Source organism: Topomyia yanbarensis, chromosome 2, assembly GCF_030247195.1.
Source record: "Topomyia yanbarensis strain Yona2022 chromosome 2, ASM3024719v1, whole genome shotgun sequence".
Classification (NCBI taxonomy): domain Eukaryota; kingdom Metazoa; phylum Arthropoda; class Insecta; order Diptera; family Culicidae; genus Topomyia; species Topomyia yanbarensis.
Window position 1 is genome coordinate 146,953,236 of NC_080671.1, and position 15,972 is coordinate 146,969,207.

The window sequence follows — 15,972 nt, forward strand, 5'->3', positions numbered from 1 at the left end:
ACTGCATGTAAAAATTAAATTATTGTTGAAGACTGCATGTAAAAATATTGTTGAAAACTGCATATAAAAATTTTGCCTGAAATCGGCAGCGCACACTTCTTGTAAAAATACTCATTCGTTTTAGAGTTATTGCAGAATTTTAAAGTTTTTTACACCAAGTTCAACTGCGGATAAGAGAGAAAGGTGCAATCCAAGATGGACGAGCAGGCACTATTTTCAATGCCCGGACTACGCATAATAAAGGTAAGAAGGTTTTAAGCTGATTTTGTAATGTTTTTTTACTTGGATATTTTTACTTACAGTCTTCAACAATATTACGTGGTTTTAATGCCTCCACTTTTGTCTGAAGCACGGTTTGCACGAAAAGTCACAGTGGAAAAAGTTATATTAAAAAAAACTAAATTTGAGAGTGTTACCATTGAAAACGCTTTATAAATCGATAACATTAAATCCTACAAGTTCAACTAGTTCAACAAAATTCTTTATTACGAGCATTTCTAAAACTTTGTCGAAGACACCAACTTTCTACCTCATCAGCATAAAAAGTTTTTCTTTAATTTGATCGTAGTAAGCCATGCCTAATTTTAATTTTTATCAGGTTGTGGGGAATATTCTTACGACCAATTTGTCCAAAGATACCTTGCGAATATATTTGATGGTTTGGCCTCTAGTGAATTAAATTCACGTTTTTGGGGTTTCCGACCACTATGCAGCGGTGTCTTTTGATTACTCCTTCTCGATAACAAACATTTACCCAATTTGTTGAGCAGAATTGTCTGGTTCACAAGACTAGGTCCAGGCCTTTGAAAAAATCTACAAAGTTTGAGGGTTTCTGTACGTTTCTTTTAAAATTAACGTTAAAAAACCAAACCCCAACCCCCCCTTGAGAATTTTCTGCGCACGGGCCTGACTAGCACCATCTAAGTGTCTAGTTAGATGAGGTATCTAAACTAGTACCCAAATTCGCACTAGTTAGACACAAAAAATTCCAAGCAATCCACGCGACATATGTGAACATCAAAAGCAACTGACTTGTCCCGAGAAAAGAGATTATAACTACTAGAGGTCGCATGTCGCTGTTAACACTGAAAATTTATCATCTCGCTCTTACATATGCTAGGCCAATTAGTTTGACACATATTGCCCCGGGTACACACATGTCAAAGTAATGGGATACAATATGCTAGAGCGAGACCCCATGTTTCAGTCCGTGAATACATGGAGACAGTAGCGCTTTGCTTCCTCTAGTAGTTATAATCTCATTTGTCCCGAGTGATATCCCGGGAACCAAATGCAGAAGCTCTGGTTTGCTGACGAGAAAGCAAAAACGAATTCTTGTCTTATGGCTAGGGAGCCAAACGCCTGCCATTATGTAATATAAATTCCCTAAAGGAAAATTGGATTAAACCAATTTACGCATTAAGGGCACAAAACGTAACTTAGTTACTGACGAGATGAATTCGAAACTCAAAAAATTAAACTTAATTCATGTTAAATTTTGTGCGCAAATTGTTTTAATCCAATTGTCCCTTTTAGGAATTAATATTGCACAAATTAAAACTTTATGTACACTTTGTCTTTTGAGGTCCAAGAAAAAAAAATGTTTTGAATATTGGGCTTTGTGAAAGTTTTGAAAAACGCCAAAATTAACGCGAAAGGCACTATTTTTCATAAAACGGATTTCCGAAAAATATTTTTTTGGAAAATTGATTTGTTTTAAAATATTACAATGCGTATATTTCATTCTATGGTTGAGCACTGAGACTCTTTGAACATCGCCTACTTATTGTACTGTCAGGTAGTTTAAATTCGTGTTTGGATTTCAATTGGTGTATCATTAACATATCCTCAATAAAACCGGTAACATCATATTGATTATTTGAATTACCAGTTTATTTTTAGTTGCTGGATTCTCCCCTAATGTTCTAACACTTGATATCATATCTATACTTATTTACTTATTATTGTTACGGTCAAAATTAATATTCCTTCTCCCACCACACACCGATACATTAGACAAATAAGCTCTGCTCGCATGTAACGCCATTTACGGTGAGGAGACGCTGCTGTCGAGTCTCGAGACTCGTATGTTTGCAAACCATCTGACCGAACTTAGGCAAACATTTAGTGTGAATAATTCGACCAACACGTTTGAGACCCACGATTCGGGGGCTGATGTCACCTATGTGAAGTGATTTCCCAGTCATCATCATTCATGAATATAGCCACTTTTCTGCACATGGTTCTGGCGACAACTACGACGACATCTCCGCGATAATCATCTATCATCTCCTTACCGCTGCTGCTGCGGCTGCTACTGGATGGATGCATCGTTACTCCTTGGTCTAAACTGCTTGATTGAGAACTAAGCTATGAATAATAATAAAGGTGTATACCATACAATACATACATTGTCAGCGTAGAGGGAGGTGAGATTTGAGTAATTGAAGGCTGTAGGAAATATCGCTTTTTGCTTCTAATCAGCATCGACGACAGCAACGACAACGTCAAGACCATACCATTGCCACGCAGCCTCATCAAATTGTCGTCAGTCAGCGTTGACGACCTGTTGAGGATCTGTGCCATTCGTTGTTCAGATAAACCGAGTGACGATTTCATAATAATTTATTCACAAAAATGGACCTCTCAGGAATATGGCTAATTTGACTTTGAAAGCATATTCTACGGATGGCGTTCGAAGAGCTGTCACTAGTCGAAACTGAGGATCAGGTTATGAAGGTGCGTAATGCCTAGGCGAAGCTCTTGCATTTTTAACGATGTTTACATGTGCGAGATGAAGCGATAAGCTTTGCCTAATGGATAATCTGATATTTGTAAAATTAAGCGGTTCCATCGATGAGACCACTTACTTAAGGTTGCACAGAGAATGCGCAAAATTCGCAAACGAAAAAAGCAGTTTTTTTCCACACCGTATGTCAGATCTTCATAAAAATCAATCAGCGTATGTAGAATGTTGTTACAGTACTGCTGATTGATTTTTATGAAGATCTGACATACGCTGTGGAAAAAACTGCTTTTTTCGTTTGCGAATTTTGCGCATTCTCTGTGCAACCTTAATATGAGTCGATAGATCACACACGTGGTAAATGGAATTACTTCTAACGGAAAAGTGTGAAACATTTTTAATTAGCTCAAAAATTTCAAGAATATTACAAATCATTCTCATTTAAAACAAACCATGAAATTGGGAAACAATTCGAAGAACACATGTTACTCGCCGAAAGCAAAATTTGTTGTGGTGGTAAACGTGAAACAAATAATTTGTTTATTGTTTAAAAGTACCAGAAATTGATTTTTGACGCCATTTTAATCAATTTCTGGCACCTACTCGTCAAGACCATACCGAAAATATCCAGATTGATTGAGTTATAGCGAATTTCGCTAAACCGGAAGTCGCCATCTTGGATTTCAAAATGGCGTCAAATATCAATTTCTGGCACCTACTCTTCAAGACCATTCCGAAAATAGTGATCGTGCATTTTCCATACGGATATGCATGTTGCATTTTGTGCAGTGGATATTGGATATTGTGGGAACTGGGGGTAAAACGGACATATTAAGGATAGACTGAAATATAACGCAGAAAAAGAATGTTTTTGTCTACATGTAATACTCTATGTTGTAGCTTCTTATGTTGGCTTTCGAGTGTCTAGAGGGATTGTGTTACAAAAATCAATAAGTTTAATTTTTTAAAGAACTGAAAAAACGAAGAAATATCTGCACTTTTTCTAGACTGCGGGTGAAACGGACATATGGTGAGGGTAAGACGAACATGTTGCAGAAAGGATGATCACAATACAAAATATTAAAATTTACTGTTTCTAGCAAAGGTTTTGAATAGATTGTGGTACTTTTTAATATATACGTTCAACTCGAGGTGAAAAATAACGTTTTGGGGTTCGATTTAGAGTTGAAGCAAATGATGTATTTTCTAATATCGTTTATGCCGTTCCAATGATCAGTTACAATTACTTATACGATTATATATTAAATGCAGAATTGAAAATATCGATTACACACAGCCATAGTATGGAACCTTCACAAAATCGTGTTACATTTCCAGGTTCTAGGAATTCGGTACTTAGCCTCGGTCACATTAACGTACATCCTGCAGTCTACTGCATGTGAGACATCAGATAACTGGATGGTTCTCCACGTTTAATTGCTAGAATTTCGTTTCTACACGCGAGACATTCATATAAGGACGAATCAATAGAATTAATCAGGACTGTCCGTCTTGCCCCACCAGTACACATATTTTTTAAACGTTTATACTTATTCACACATAAATCAAATTACCTGTTATTTACCACGAAGATGTCACTGAAGAGTTACTTTATCGAAATAAAGGAAAAAATCCGCGAAAGAATTGACTTCTTCGTCGATAAACCTTAAAATCGAAAACTTGAAAATTACATCAGCACGAAACTGCACTACTGATTATCAATATTTGCTTAAATTGTACACGTTTATCAGTATTCAAGGCCTACTAAGTGTTTCATAATTCAAGGTTACTCATAATGATAGAGTACGCATACAATACAATTGAAGTTTTAATGTTATATCCCTAAAATAACCATGTGTCCGTCTTACCCCACCTGTCCGTCTTACCCACAGTTCCCTACAGTTATTTCTCGCCATGCTTTCGGGATACACCCGGTAGCAAGACTGGAAAGCATAATCTTTTTCAAGACATGTTTGAGAATATTAAATCCCTTTTGCAGCAGCACGGAAAAGATTTCATATTCCCGAGGGGATTTGCATGGAACAAAGCTGTCAACTGTCCACTTGGGCCCACAAGTCTGAGTCACCAGAATGAAATCTGTGCACATTGTCCAGTTCCGGTTTGATACAACCTGGAAAGTGTGAGCCGATTAGACAACATCCTTTTCGTCCGTCACATAAAGAGCATCTCTGATTTTCAAAGAGTTCAGCTGAAAATCTTCCGATGTTGAGGGAATTTTATTTACCTAGCCTCGTTCAGACTAGAGACATTAGTGCATAGGTTTTGCCAGCCATCAAACCCTCGACACGGAACTACAGCTTGACTTAGTTACTTTTGTTTGCAGTCGACGTTGGGGTTCTCTATTTCGTGTTTTTTACTACCGGAACAGGCGATCCCTAGTGTAATTCTTAGTCCGTTGAAACAACCACTACTGACACTACATGGCTTATCTAGGCTGAACGGATAAAGAAGCTGACATTGAAGGGGACAGCTACCAACCGAAAAAAAAGATTTGTGCAAAGCCAAATGCTAATTCCGAAAATAACGGTAAACGATAAATATGAATCAAATATTTCGGACATTTCTAATCAAAAATATGTCACATTAGAGCTACTGCAGCTTTTATTATGCTGTATACGATTGCTATTCTGGTTATTATTTCATAACCGCTTCTAAATAATTTTATGTATGTACTATCTTGTACTTCTTTAAAAGATTTACACAATATTATCCTGTATCCGATTCGATTACATCTAATGTGGAAGCGTAGGAAATACAGCTTACCTAACTTTTATACCGCGAAGTGCCAAACAAATTGTTTTACACAATATCGACCAAACTTTAATTCGTTCATGTTAAGCCGATTTTGGCAAAATTATCTACTTCTAAAACACTATTTCTACATATCTATTATACCATAAATTTGAATGATTGTTCCGAATAAAAATAATACGCAGCAATAAGTCTTGTTGTACTCTGTAGAATACGACAGACTACAAACTGAAATGATTAAAACAGCAAAGGAATGGAATTATCCTTAGTATGATTATTTTTGAAGGTAAGAAAATCTTTTCCGTTAGAACTAAAATAGCGGTGCGTTTCCGAGAAATGCTTTTGTCTGCGTATGCATGACTGGAATTTTGAAATATTAATTTTAGCGTAATACACTAAAAATGGAATTACATCCGATATTTTCGTCTATGTTACTACAAATCGATATGGTTATACTAGTGTCGTTTCTAAACGATATTGCGGAAATGTGAAACACATTGCGCTACAGGAATAAAATGCTTTCATCATATACGGTACGCCGAGAAAGCAAAAATGCAATATCTACTAATCGAAAGCAGCGGTACTTTGTACATTTTGGAGCCACAATCTAAAACCTATCATTCAAAGTTTTCAAGGCATAGCTAAATAAAACCCTATAGTTAGTACACGCTTGGCGACGTTTGGCTACGGCGATCTGTTTCGAATCCGCTAGTTCTATCTTAATTTCTCTTTCAACCAATCTTCAGTCATATCGTCGAGTTCCCGAATTTCGTAGAATCTAGTAAGATCAGCTTCTCGTTGCAAAGCCATGCGTGTTTTAGCATACAGCATACACAGTTCCATCTGGCTGTCCCTTGGAGTGTAGAAGATGAAACACATCGGGTACGATATCCGCGAATCGTCATGGACCATCTTGTAACTATAGATGATGTATCGCGGCTGATGGCTCGGTAGTTGCTCCTGCAGTTCCTCTACAGAGATGTCGTCCAGCAGTTCGTCAACCGTTACCAGTTGCTTCTCGCGGTCGATTTTTACTGAAATAGGAAGTCGATTGAGTGTTGTATGGGAATTAAATGCACGAAGAGAAGAAATGAACTGAATCATCACCGAATAACATTGCTAATCTAGTCAATGTGAGATGGATAAGGTAATGAGTAATCAAATCGATAGCCACTCACAAATTAATGCAGTGTTGGCCGCATTCCGACGAAAACGAAACTTGCTGATTTCCTCCTTAACTTCCGAGCTAATGTCACAGATCTGCGCTTCAGACTAGAGGAAAAATGAAAATGTTTAATAGCATCATTTTAGGCTTTTCGTATGGGATGAGAGCTGCAAATTATTAAAACTTGATCAACCTTACCATGTTTGATGTGTTCCAAACAAATTAGAACTATTGATCCTGTGATAGGTGGGATTGTTTAAAAGATTTGCAATTAATAATAAAATGCAATGGAAAAGTAATGCTAAAACGATAAGAATATGCACGATTATTGTTTTCTGTGTTCGCCTCGCCTCTTTATGCTCATCGCTTTGTGCACAGACTGCAAGCAGGAAGACGGGCTGTGTGTGCGTGTGCTTAGCTGTCAATTACAGTCATGATGTATAGAATACAGGTGAGCACATTAAAATTTAATGTTTCTTCATTTTAGAGTGCGTACACTGAAATTATTGTTCTGATAAATCCATAATTTTAATGTTGTAATGATATTTATTTACCAAGGGACTTGAAAGTGTGAAATATTTTTCAACATTAAGAGCCATAGTACTCAAAAGAGAGGAAAGAGTTGAAGGAAGAAAGTTTAGAAAAGCGTGAAATAGGGCCATATGAGCAAGCTTACAGTTTCCCGACGACTTAACCTTTTGTCTACTACCGCAGGAGTCAGGTTAAAAGAGATCACAACTACCAGAGGGAGCAAATCGCTACTGTCTCCATGTATTCACGGACTGAAACATGTGGTCTCGCTCTAGCATGTTGTATCCCTTTACTTTGACATATGTGTACCCGGGGCAATAGGTGTCAAACTAATGGGCCTAGCATATGTGAGAGCGAGATGATAAATTTTCAGTGTTAGCAGCGATATGCGACCTCTAGTAGTTATAATCTCTTTTGTCGGGAAATTTTGGCATTTGAAATGCGAATCACCTGAGTTGGTTATTGCAGTTTCCATATTAATAGACGCATATTTCTTCAAGTAGATCTATAGCGCAAATTCATTAGTAATTGTTCGTTCGTGTTCGCTAATTCAGTCACACCCCAATTGGGTTATTAAGTGTAGAATAAAATTCCTCTTTAATTTCATAAACCGATAGAGCTCATCTTTCTAAATATAACAATTTATATGTTCAACCCTTAAAACTTCAGAATAATTTTAAACTGATTTTCTACGAAAATGTAAACACATCCTCGTTTGATACTATTGGTTTTCCTTGATAGTGAATTTTGCCAATTTTGCATTTCAGACAGTTATCTCAGCAAAAGGATTGAGTTCTACAAGATGACGACACGAATGAACTCAAGATGAATGAAGTTCATGTTTGACAATTCTCGGTGGTTTGTTTACTTCGTCAGCTGCGTGAGTACGAGTGCAACAGTTGCTCATCTGTTACATTCAAGCTCACATAATTCCCATGTAAACAAACCACCGAGAATTGTCAAACGAAGTTCATCCGGCTAGTTTTGCGGGGTTATGTCCGTTGGTGTAAAACCTAATAGGGATCAATGTAGTTCAAGGGAAAGTGTGGTCGTAAAAATTAAATTTTAAAAATATGTTGCATTTGTTATTTTGCTTATAAAAAAGCGAAAAAAAAGTTCTATATCGTATATGTTACTTCAGTTACATCGGAAAAAATCAAAAACAGCATATGGCTTAATGACCCAATTAAAAAAAGGCAAGTGAATGTCAAAATCTTATATCAAATTTATTACGACAATAAAGCAGGTAATAGCTAAAGATGTAAACAGTTGCATTCTACATTTCAATCGCCTTCTTTTGGCATTTATCAATCGACCCAACTTGCCAATATATTCGTTAGTTGGGGTGAGATCGTGATCCACACACAGATTTGTATCTGTGCTGTACAATAAAGATTCATGTGAAAAGAAGCAAATGTAAATGTAAGTTATTAATAAAATTATGGTTCCAGTACTCTTCATTTCGATTCGAGAAAGTTTTTACAATAAACTTAGGAAATAATACCACCTACTAAAATTTTCTTTACAGTGTAAGGATGTTTAGAATGCATAAGTATTACATTAAATGTAATTGCAAATTTTATCCGTGTACTTGCGTAAATAATAGCACTTGAGAACGTGTTCCATTCTGTTTAGTGTTTTTTTAGTGTTATGACGGATATGTTGCATATCGACACAGATCTTTCAATAGGGCCAAAGTCGCAATGTACTCAAATCGACATAGATCTTTCATTAGGGCTTAAATCGCAAATGTAAACAAACTGCGTTTTCGCTATTATGACATTATGCGACAAAAATACTACAAGATTGAGGTGAAAATTAGTTAAAATGGTTTTTAGTTCGATTTATAATTAAAGAAAACAAAACGGCGAAACATGCATTTTCTTCGAGATTTCGACTTAGGCCCTTCTTCTCATATGGAATATAAAGGCTAAACTTACATTTTTTGACAGAACCGGGCGTACGGTTATTATTCACAAAATTACTCTTTAAACGGCGGTTCTATTATATAAATGATAAGCAATATCTACTAGGATCATGTCTACTCGATAGTTGTTGCACATAAACATTCGAATATTTCGATATTTTCATGAAATTCGAAGAAAAGAGGCACGCGCCCTATCATTTACATTGGGTTTCTATGCGCCCATTTGCTGAGCCCTATTAAAAAGTATACTGTCAAGCTCGCCCATTTACCCAGCCCTACCCAGCAAGACAGAGTCAGTTTAGCCCTTTTACCGCGCCCTTATGAAAATTATGTACACCGTTTAGCCCTTCCGCAAATGGTGGTTGCTGAAGGGCGAAATCACGACTGGGATGCAAATTGGGCGTAAGCATTTTTTTAGTTTCTACCCACTAAAAGCACATAGGAATTAAATTCTTTGTTATATTGTCATAAGGTTTAACCATAGATGCTTCCGGAAAAACATGGTCATAAAGTAATTTATACCTACAATAAAAACTACATTTAGAAAAGCATCGCCGTATATTGAAACTGATTTTTCTCCATTTGAGTACATTGCGACTTTGGCCCTATTGAAAGATCTGTGTCGAAATGGAGAAAAATCAGTTTCAATATACGGCGATGCTTTTCTAAATGTAGTTTTTATTGTAGGTATAAATTACTTTATGACCATGTTTTTCCGGAAGCATCTATGGTTAAACCTTATGACAATATAACAAAGAATTTAATTCCTATGTGCTTTTAGTGGGTAGAAACTAAAAAAATGCTTACGCCCAATTTGCATCCCAGTCGTGATTTCGCCCTTCAGCAACCACCATTTGCGGAAGGGCTAAACGGTGTACATAATTTTCATAAGGGCGCGGTAAAAGGGCTAAACTGACTCTGTCTTGCTGGGTAGGGCTGGGTAAATGGGCGAGCTTGACAGTATACTTTTTAATAGGGCTCAGCAAATGGGCGCATAGAAACCCAATGTAAATGATAGGGCGCGTGCCTCTTTTCTTCGAATTTCATGAAAATATCGAAATATTCGAATGTTTATGTGCAACAACTATCGAGTAGACATGATCCTAGTAGATATTGCTTATCATTTATATAATAGAACCGCCGTTTAAAGAGTAATTTTGTGAATAATAACCGTACGCCCGGTTCTGTCAAAAAATGTAAGTTTAGCCTTTATATTCCATATGAGAAGAAGGGCCTAAGTCGAAATCTCGAAGAAAATGCATGTTTCGCCGTTTTGTTTTCTTTAATTATAAATCGAACTAAAAACCATTTTAACTAATTTTCACCTCAATCTTGTAGTATTTTTGTCGCATAATGTCATAATAGCGAAAACGCAGTTTGTTTACATTTGCGATTTAAGCCCTAATGAAAGATCTATGTCGATATTACAGTTATTTAAAAAAGTTGTGAAAATTGAAGATACGTCTCATTTGTTCTTAACATATAATAATCGTCCACTGTTTAAATCCCCAGCATATTGCAATGGATCTAAAGCAGATCGATGAGGAAGCCCGACAGGCTGCTATTAAGGAAATAAAAAATATGTTCCAACGCCCGGGTCAATTGGAAAAGGTGGATCAATATCGACATCGTGTCTACCGAAAAAAAGTTTCGATTGAATCGATGCTAAAGACTTGCATGCAGAATCAAACAGACGACGTGAAAATCGGTGTCAAAAAGCTTCAATCTGCCCTGGAAGATATTGGGGAGATTGACCAGCAGACTAAGGGCGCGGTTTCGCAGCTTACCGATGTTCCTGCAATTTACGAAGCTCTGGAGGCCGTCCGGGATGAGAACGCAAAACACTCGCAATACATGACGGCTATGGAAAATTTGAAACATATATTTACGGTGCAGTCTAGCGTGGCCAAAACAATGCAATGGATTGAGGAGGATAAGCTGCTGCACGCCCACCAATGTTTGTCGGACTTGGAAAACTCGAGAGATGACTTGCTGTTCGAATTGCATAAGCTTCCGAAGCAGAATGCACACGATAAGATTACGCTAAAGCGATACTTCGAAAAGGTGGAAATGGTATCAGCTACACTGGAGAAGAAGATTCGATTAATTCTTCAGCGGACGCTGAACACGGTGCGAAAGGAACCCACCGTAATTGTGACCGCTCTGAGGATTATTGAACGAGAGGAAAAAGCTGATGCTTTTGCGCTACAACAGCAGAAACAAACAGGCTTTATCCCTCCTGGACGGCCGAAAGAGTGGCGCAAGAAAGCAATTCAGGTTCTTAATGAGGCGGTTATCCAGCGAATTGAGGGATCCAAGTTGGAGGAAAGGTCGGATAATAAGTTATGGTTGGTTCGAGACTTGGAACTGACTCGCCAGTTTATTCTGGAAGATTTGCGAGTTGTCAAGTCACTGTGTGTGCCCTGCTTTCCGCCGCATTATAATATTTTAAGGGAATACGTCAGCATGTATCATAATGCGTTATCAAGATATGTAAGTTAGAAATTATTAGAAGCTAGTTGAGCAAATTGACCACCTATTTATTTCAGCTTGAAGAATTAATTCAAATGGGTTTGGAAGGAAACGAGTTTGTTACAATCTTATCCTGGATCATGAATACTTACCCTGGTCGAGAAATGATGCAACATCCCGATTTGCAAATTGATTTATCCAACGCAGGGCCTTTGGTTAACGAGCAAGTCCTAAAGGGGATGGAAACTGCTTATTTGAAAACAATGGAAAGAAACTATCAGGACTGGATGACGAAGACATTGGAAACGGAGAAGGCTGATTGGATCAACGGCGTCCCGGTCGATTCGGCTGATCAGTTCTATCACACATCAGCACCAGTTATCATCTTTCAGATGATTGATCAAAATCTGCAGGTGACAAACACAATACATTCTGATCTAACGTTCCACGCTTTGATTTTAAGCATCCAGCAAGTTATCAAATACGGTCATAACTATCGTGGCGCAATTATCGAATATAAAGAGCGACATTTTCGAGACCGAAGCCTTGCACCATTCTTTACTCAACATATTATTACGATCGTGAATAACTGTGCACAAATGATAGAGCTTGCCCAACAGATGAAACAGCTATACTGGCCTAAATCAAAACCACAACATTACGAGGAGTTTGGCCGTTTATTGATGACCTATCAAACGCTACGAGATGAAGCTGGGTTATTTCTGCTGGAAGAAGCATTTCTAGATCTGGAAATTCATTTTAATGATCTGTTCACTGCAAAATGGGTCGGTTCAACGGTTTCTGTTGATACAATTTGCGTTACCCTTGAGGATTATTTTCAGGTGGTTTATGTTACAGATGAATCTTTGTTATCGGTATTCTTAAAATCTATGTTCCTTTTTAGGATTATAATCACCTTCGCTCAATAAACTTCGAATACGTGATTAGTGAAGCACAACGGTTGGTAGCCAAGCGCTACATAAAAGCTATGCTTTCGAAGCGGTTGAGCAAAACCCGTCAAGAATGCGACATTCTTGCGAAAAAAATTAACAAAGAAGCCAAACAAATCAAGACGTTTTTCGAGAAAGTTGCCCCAAATGTCTCCCGAAATGACACCCCCATTGACGTTATTTCCAATCTGGCTAATCTCTTGACCTGTGACGCGGAAATGCTGGTGCTTGATCTTCACACATTGCTCTCCAGCTATCCTTCGCTTACGGAGGATCATGTGGTGCGGTTGTTTTACATGAGAAGCGATTTCAAGGCCAGCGAGGTAAAGGAGAAGGTTCATGATGCTATCGTGTCGAAAAAGACTACCGTAAGTCACGACAAGCAGGACAGCATCTTTAAAGAGATTTTATTTGCCGACAAGCTATGGTGAAACCATAAAGGAAGATGGTAAATTTTAGAATACGGTTATAATTACGTTGATTAGAACACACATAAATAAAGCATTCAATAGTTACTTTATTTGAAAGCCTAGAACATTTTTTACCACATTCCTTAGGGAGAACTATTTTTTAACTAATTAGGACATTACAAATATTTTAAAAACCAGTTTGTCTTCACATCTCGCCCTGAGCAGAAGCTAAAAATCGTCACGCATAAGTGAAACAGTTAATTCTACCTACAAGCCGATCGGGTCCTATCGCACAAGCAGTCCATATCATATCAGTACACAAACAATACTGTATTGTTTCCCCCGGCTGCGGAGTGAGATGAGTTTGCCAAATGTAACAAAAGTGCCCGTGCTACGGGATAACACGATTTCGATCAACTTTAATAAAACTTGTGTTGGCCCCGTAGTTTAGGAGGTGGAGCAATTAGTTAAAATTAAAATGGAGCTTAATCTCGCTGAAGTTACGTACATTCAGCTACATCACGTTAAAAACTGTGTTTTTATCACGTTTAGAAGTTTAGCACAGGCAGAAAACTTCATTGAAAAGAACAACATGCAACACGAGATCGAGTTTAATAACACCAGAATCAAGATCCCGGTGCATATGGAAAACGACATGGTGGACGTGCGTATCCATGATTTGGCCCCGCGCACTAAGAAAGATCAAACGAATCATGTCGCAATATGGAGAAGTAAAATCTATTACGAATGACACCTGGCGAAATTTTTTCACCGGCATTCCCAACGGCGTTCGTATTGTGAGGATGCGAGTGACTAACCAATACCTTCTTACATGACTATCGAATGCAAATCTCCGAAGGATGAAGCGACCTATAAGCAAACAACGCTAATCACATATCCCGGGCAGACACCAACATGCCAATTCCGTAACCATACAGCCCACTACGGAAAAACATGCGCCGAAGCAACTAGTCAAAAGTCGTTTACTACAGCCAACTCTAACAAGCAGCCACCGACACCTTCAGATAAACCAAAAACAACGATCCAATTAACCAATAATGCAGGTACAACGACCACGACAACCGCCCCAAACCAACAACTAGCATCACCAATAAAGAAGAAAATACCGATGAAGACGGATTTACAACAGCGACCCGTAAGAACAAGAAACAAATAAGAACCTCTGATCGTGAACAGCAAGAAAGTAGTACCGATGATGACATGGAGGGGAACGAGAACGCGAGAGAAGGCAGACTGAATGACCCCCAAGCGGCCTCACCGCCAAGGAAAAAGATCTCAACACGCAGCAGCAAACTGCGTCAACAGGATTTGGCAGACCGACATTCTTAGCATTTTTTTTTTTATTTTTACTTATTGTAAAAATATGAAAGACCCACGGCTCAGTTGTGCTAACGCATTGAGCCGTTTCAAATAAATCTTTAGATTAAAAAAATATTTTGAAAAAATGTGCCCCAGCCCACTTTTTTTATGAAGTGGAGAACCAAGGCAATTGGAATTTGTTCTGAATTTAAAAAAAAAACTTTGACACGCCACATTTTTGTCGTTCGTTCTCATGTACGTTTCCGCATGGCGATTTCAGATGGAAAGGTAAATTCATGTAAAACATGCAACCCATTATTCAAAGGTTCGTATAAGAGTGAGCTGCCTAAGCTTCTCGTTTTAAGTCATTTTCTGAAAAGTGCGGTTAAATAGCGCTTTATGCTACTTTTTTTGGAAAACCTTCCGAAATGGTATGAAAGGTACTCCACGAATGTAAGGTTATCGTAAAAGATTGAGATAACTACTAAAGGTTAAAGCGCCACTGTTCACACTGATATCACAGAGAACAGACATGTAAGCTAGAACAAAGTTTCTCGAAAAACCTGTGTAAACATTTAAAAGAAAATACGTTGATAATCACCATCGCATACAGGTTCGCATGCGTGAGTCACCATTGTATCCAAGTTTGCAAACAAGTGCCGTATAGCGATTGCTGACCGATCGCAGCGCCGGCCAGTGGCAAGTTGCTACTTGCTGTTGTCATTTCAAAGCGACTTTTTTATTTCTTACACAACTTTAAAACTTCACTTATGTGTCAGTTCTCAGTGCTGATATGCTAAGCCCATTATTGTTTATTGATTTAAAAGTTGGATTTTTGATGCACTTCTCTATCACACTTTTTCATGGTTGCCAAATGAAATGATAGGAAATCAACAAAAAAAATACTTTTTTTCATTAAAATTTGGTTAGATAGTTAATATATTATAAAAACAGCGAGACTGACAGTCATACTAATCTTCCAGATAGTAAAAGCACAGACAAACAGACGTAACAGCTCGAAGAAAATTCCAAAAAAAATTATCGCCCACGTTATACTAGCGACATCTGTTGAACACATTGCACAAAATGTGATTCTGGCAACCATGGGAAATAATTTTTTTCAACCGAAGTCCTGACAACAATGCTTACACCGCTTGTCAACTGCAAGATAGTAGATGAATGGTAGGAACATTGTTGCAGTTGTTAAATTTGAAGAGCGAAAGAGACAAATAGCCTATGTCACGTACTTAATTTCCATAGCATAATAATTACAATTGACAAATTTAAAGAATGCAGAGCTACGTCTGCATTTTTAAAATCCAACTCAACCATTTATTGTTACGGGAAATTAGGCAACACCAAAATTGTTTTTCTTTTCGTGTAAAGAAATCAATTCTTACCGTTAATTAGTCGTATGATTGATTTTTGTCTCTATTTACTTTTCTTTGCCGTCGCTCTTTTGGAATCTCGGAGACATAAGGAACTCTTTTTTTTATTTTTGAAACTGGCGTTTACTTTTACTATAAAAGCAAGGCTATGTAGCCTATTTTTAAAAAGCTATGTTATCGAGGTCATTGGATCAAGATCGCAGACACAATCCCTAAAATTTTCTTGCCAATATCAAGATCAATTCGCATCAACGATTTCATTTTTAGTTTTCCGTAAATGAAAACTCACTA

The 15,972-nt window shown here is 37.6% G+C and overlaps 2 protein-coding genes across 2 annotated transcripts; one reads left to right on the forward strand and one right to left on the reverse strand.

The window, feature by feature from the left end:
* Nucleotides 1-5,349: 5,349 nt before the first annotated feature.
* Nucleotides 5,350-7,080, reverse strand: LOC131681665 (glia maturation factor beta). The gene is made up of 3 exons (XM_058962611.1): nucleotides 6,882-7,080; nucleotides 6,697-6,790; nucleotides 5,350-6,552 (listed from the first exon to the last, which is right to left on the reverse strand). The coding sequence occupies exons 1-3, from the start codon at nucleotides 6,882-6,884 to the stop codon at nucleotides 6,233-6,235; spliced, it is 417 nt and encodes a 138-aa protein (XP_058818594.1). The 5' UTR covers nucleotides 6,885-7,080; the 3' UTR covers nucleotides 5,350-6,232.
* A 3,486-nt stretch (nucleotides 7,081-10,566) lies between these two features.
* Nucleotides 10,567-13,083, forward strand: LOC131681666 (exocyst complex component 3). Its single transcript, XM_058962612.1, has 3 exons — nucleotides 10,567-11,634; nucleotides 11,691-12,455; nucleotides 12,518-13,083. The coding sequence occupies exons 1-3, from the start codon at nucleotides 10,663-10,665 to the stop codon at nucleotides 12,992-12,994; spliced, it is 2,214 nt and encodes a 737-aa protein (XP_058818595.1). The 5' UTR covers nucleotides 10,567-10,662; the 3' UTR covers nucleotides 12,995-13,083.
* The last annotated feature ends 2,889 nt before the right edge of the window (nucleotides 13,084-15,972 follow it).

What these genes read in the sequence shown, in the direction of transcription:
- LOC131681666 (XM_058962612.1), top strand. Translation starts at nt 10,663, where the DNA reads ATGGATCTAAAGCAGATCGATGAGGAAGCCCGACAGGCTGCTATTAAG. An exon ending in ATAATGCGTTATCAAGATAT is followed by an intron (nt 11,635 to 11,690) that starts GTAAGTTAGAAA and finishes TATTTATTTCAG; the next exon opens with CTTGAAGAATTAATTCAAAT. An exon ending in CCCTTGAGGATTATTTTCAG is followed by an intron (nt 12,456 to 12,517) that starts GTGGTTTATGTT and finishes GTTCCTTTTTAG; the next exon opens with GATTATAATCACCTTCGCTC.
- LOC131681665 (XM_058962611.1), bottom strand. An exon ending in GGCCAACACTGCATTAATTT is followed by an intron (nt 6,553 to 6,696) that starts GTGAGTGGCTAT and finishes TTCCTATTTCAG; the next exon opens with TAAAAATCGACCGCGAGAAG.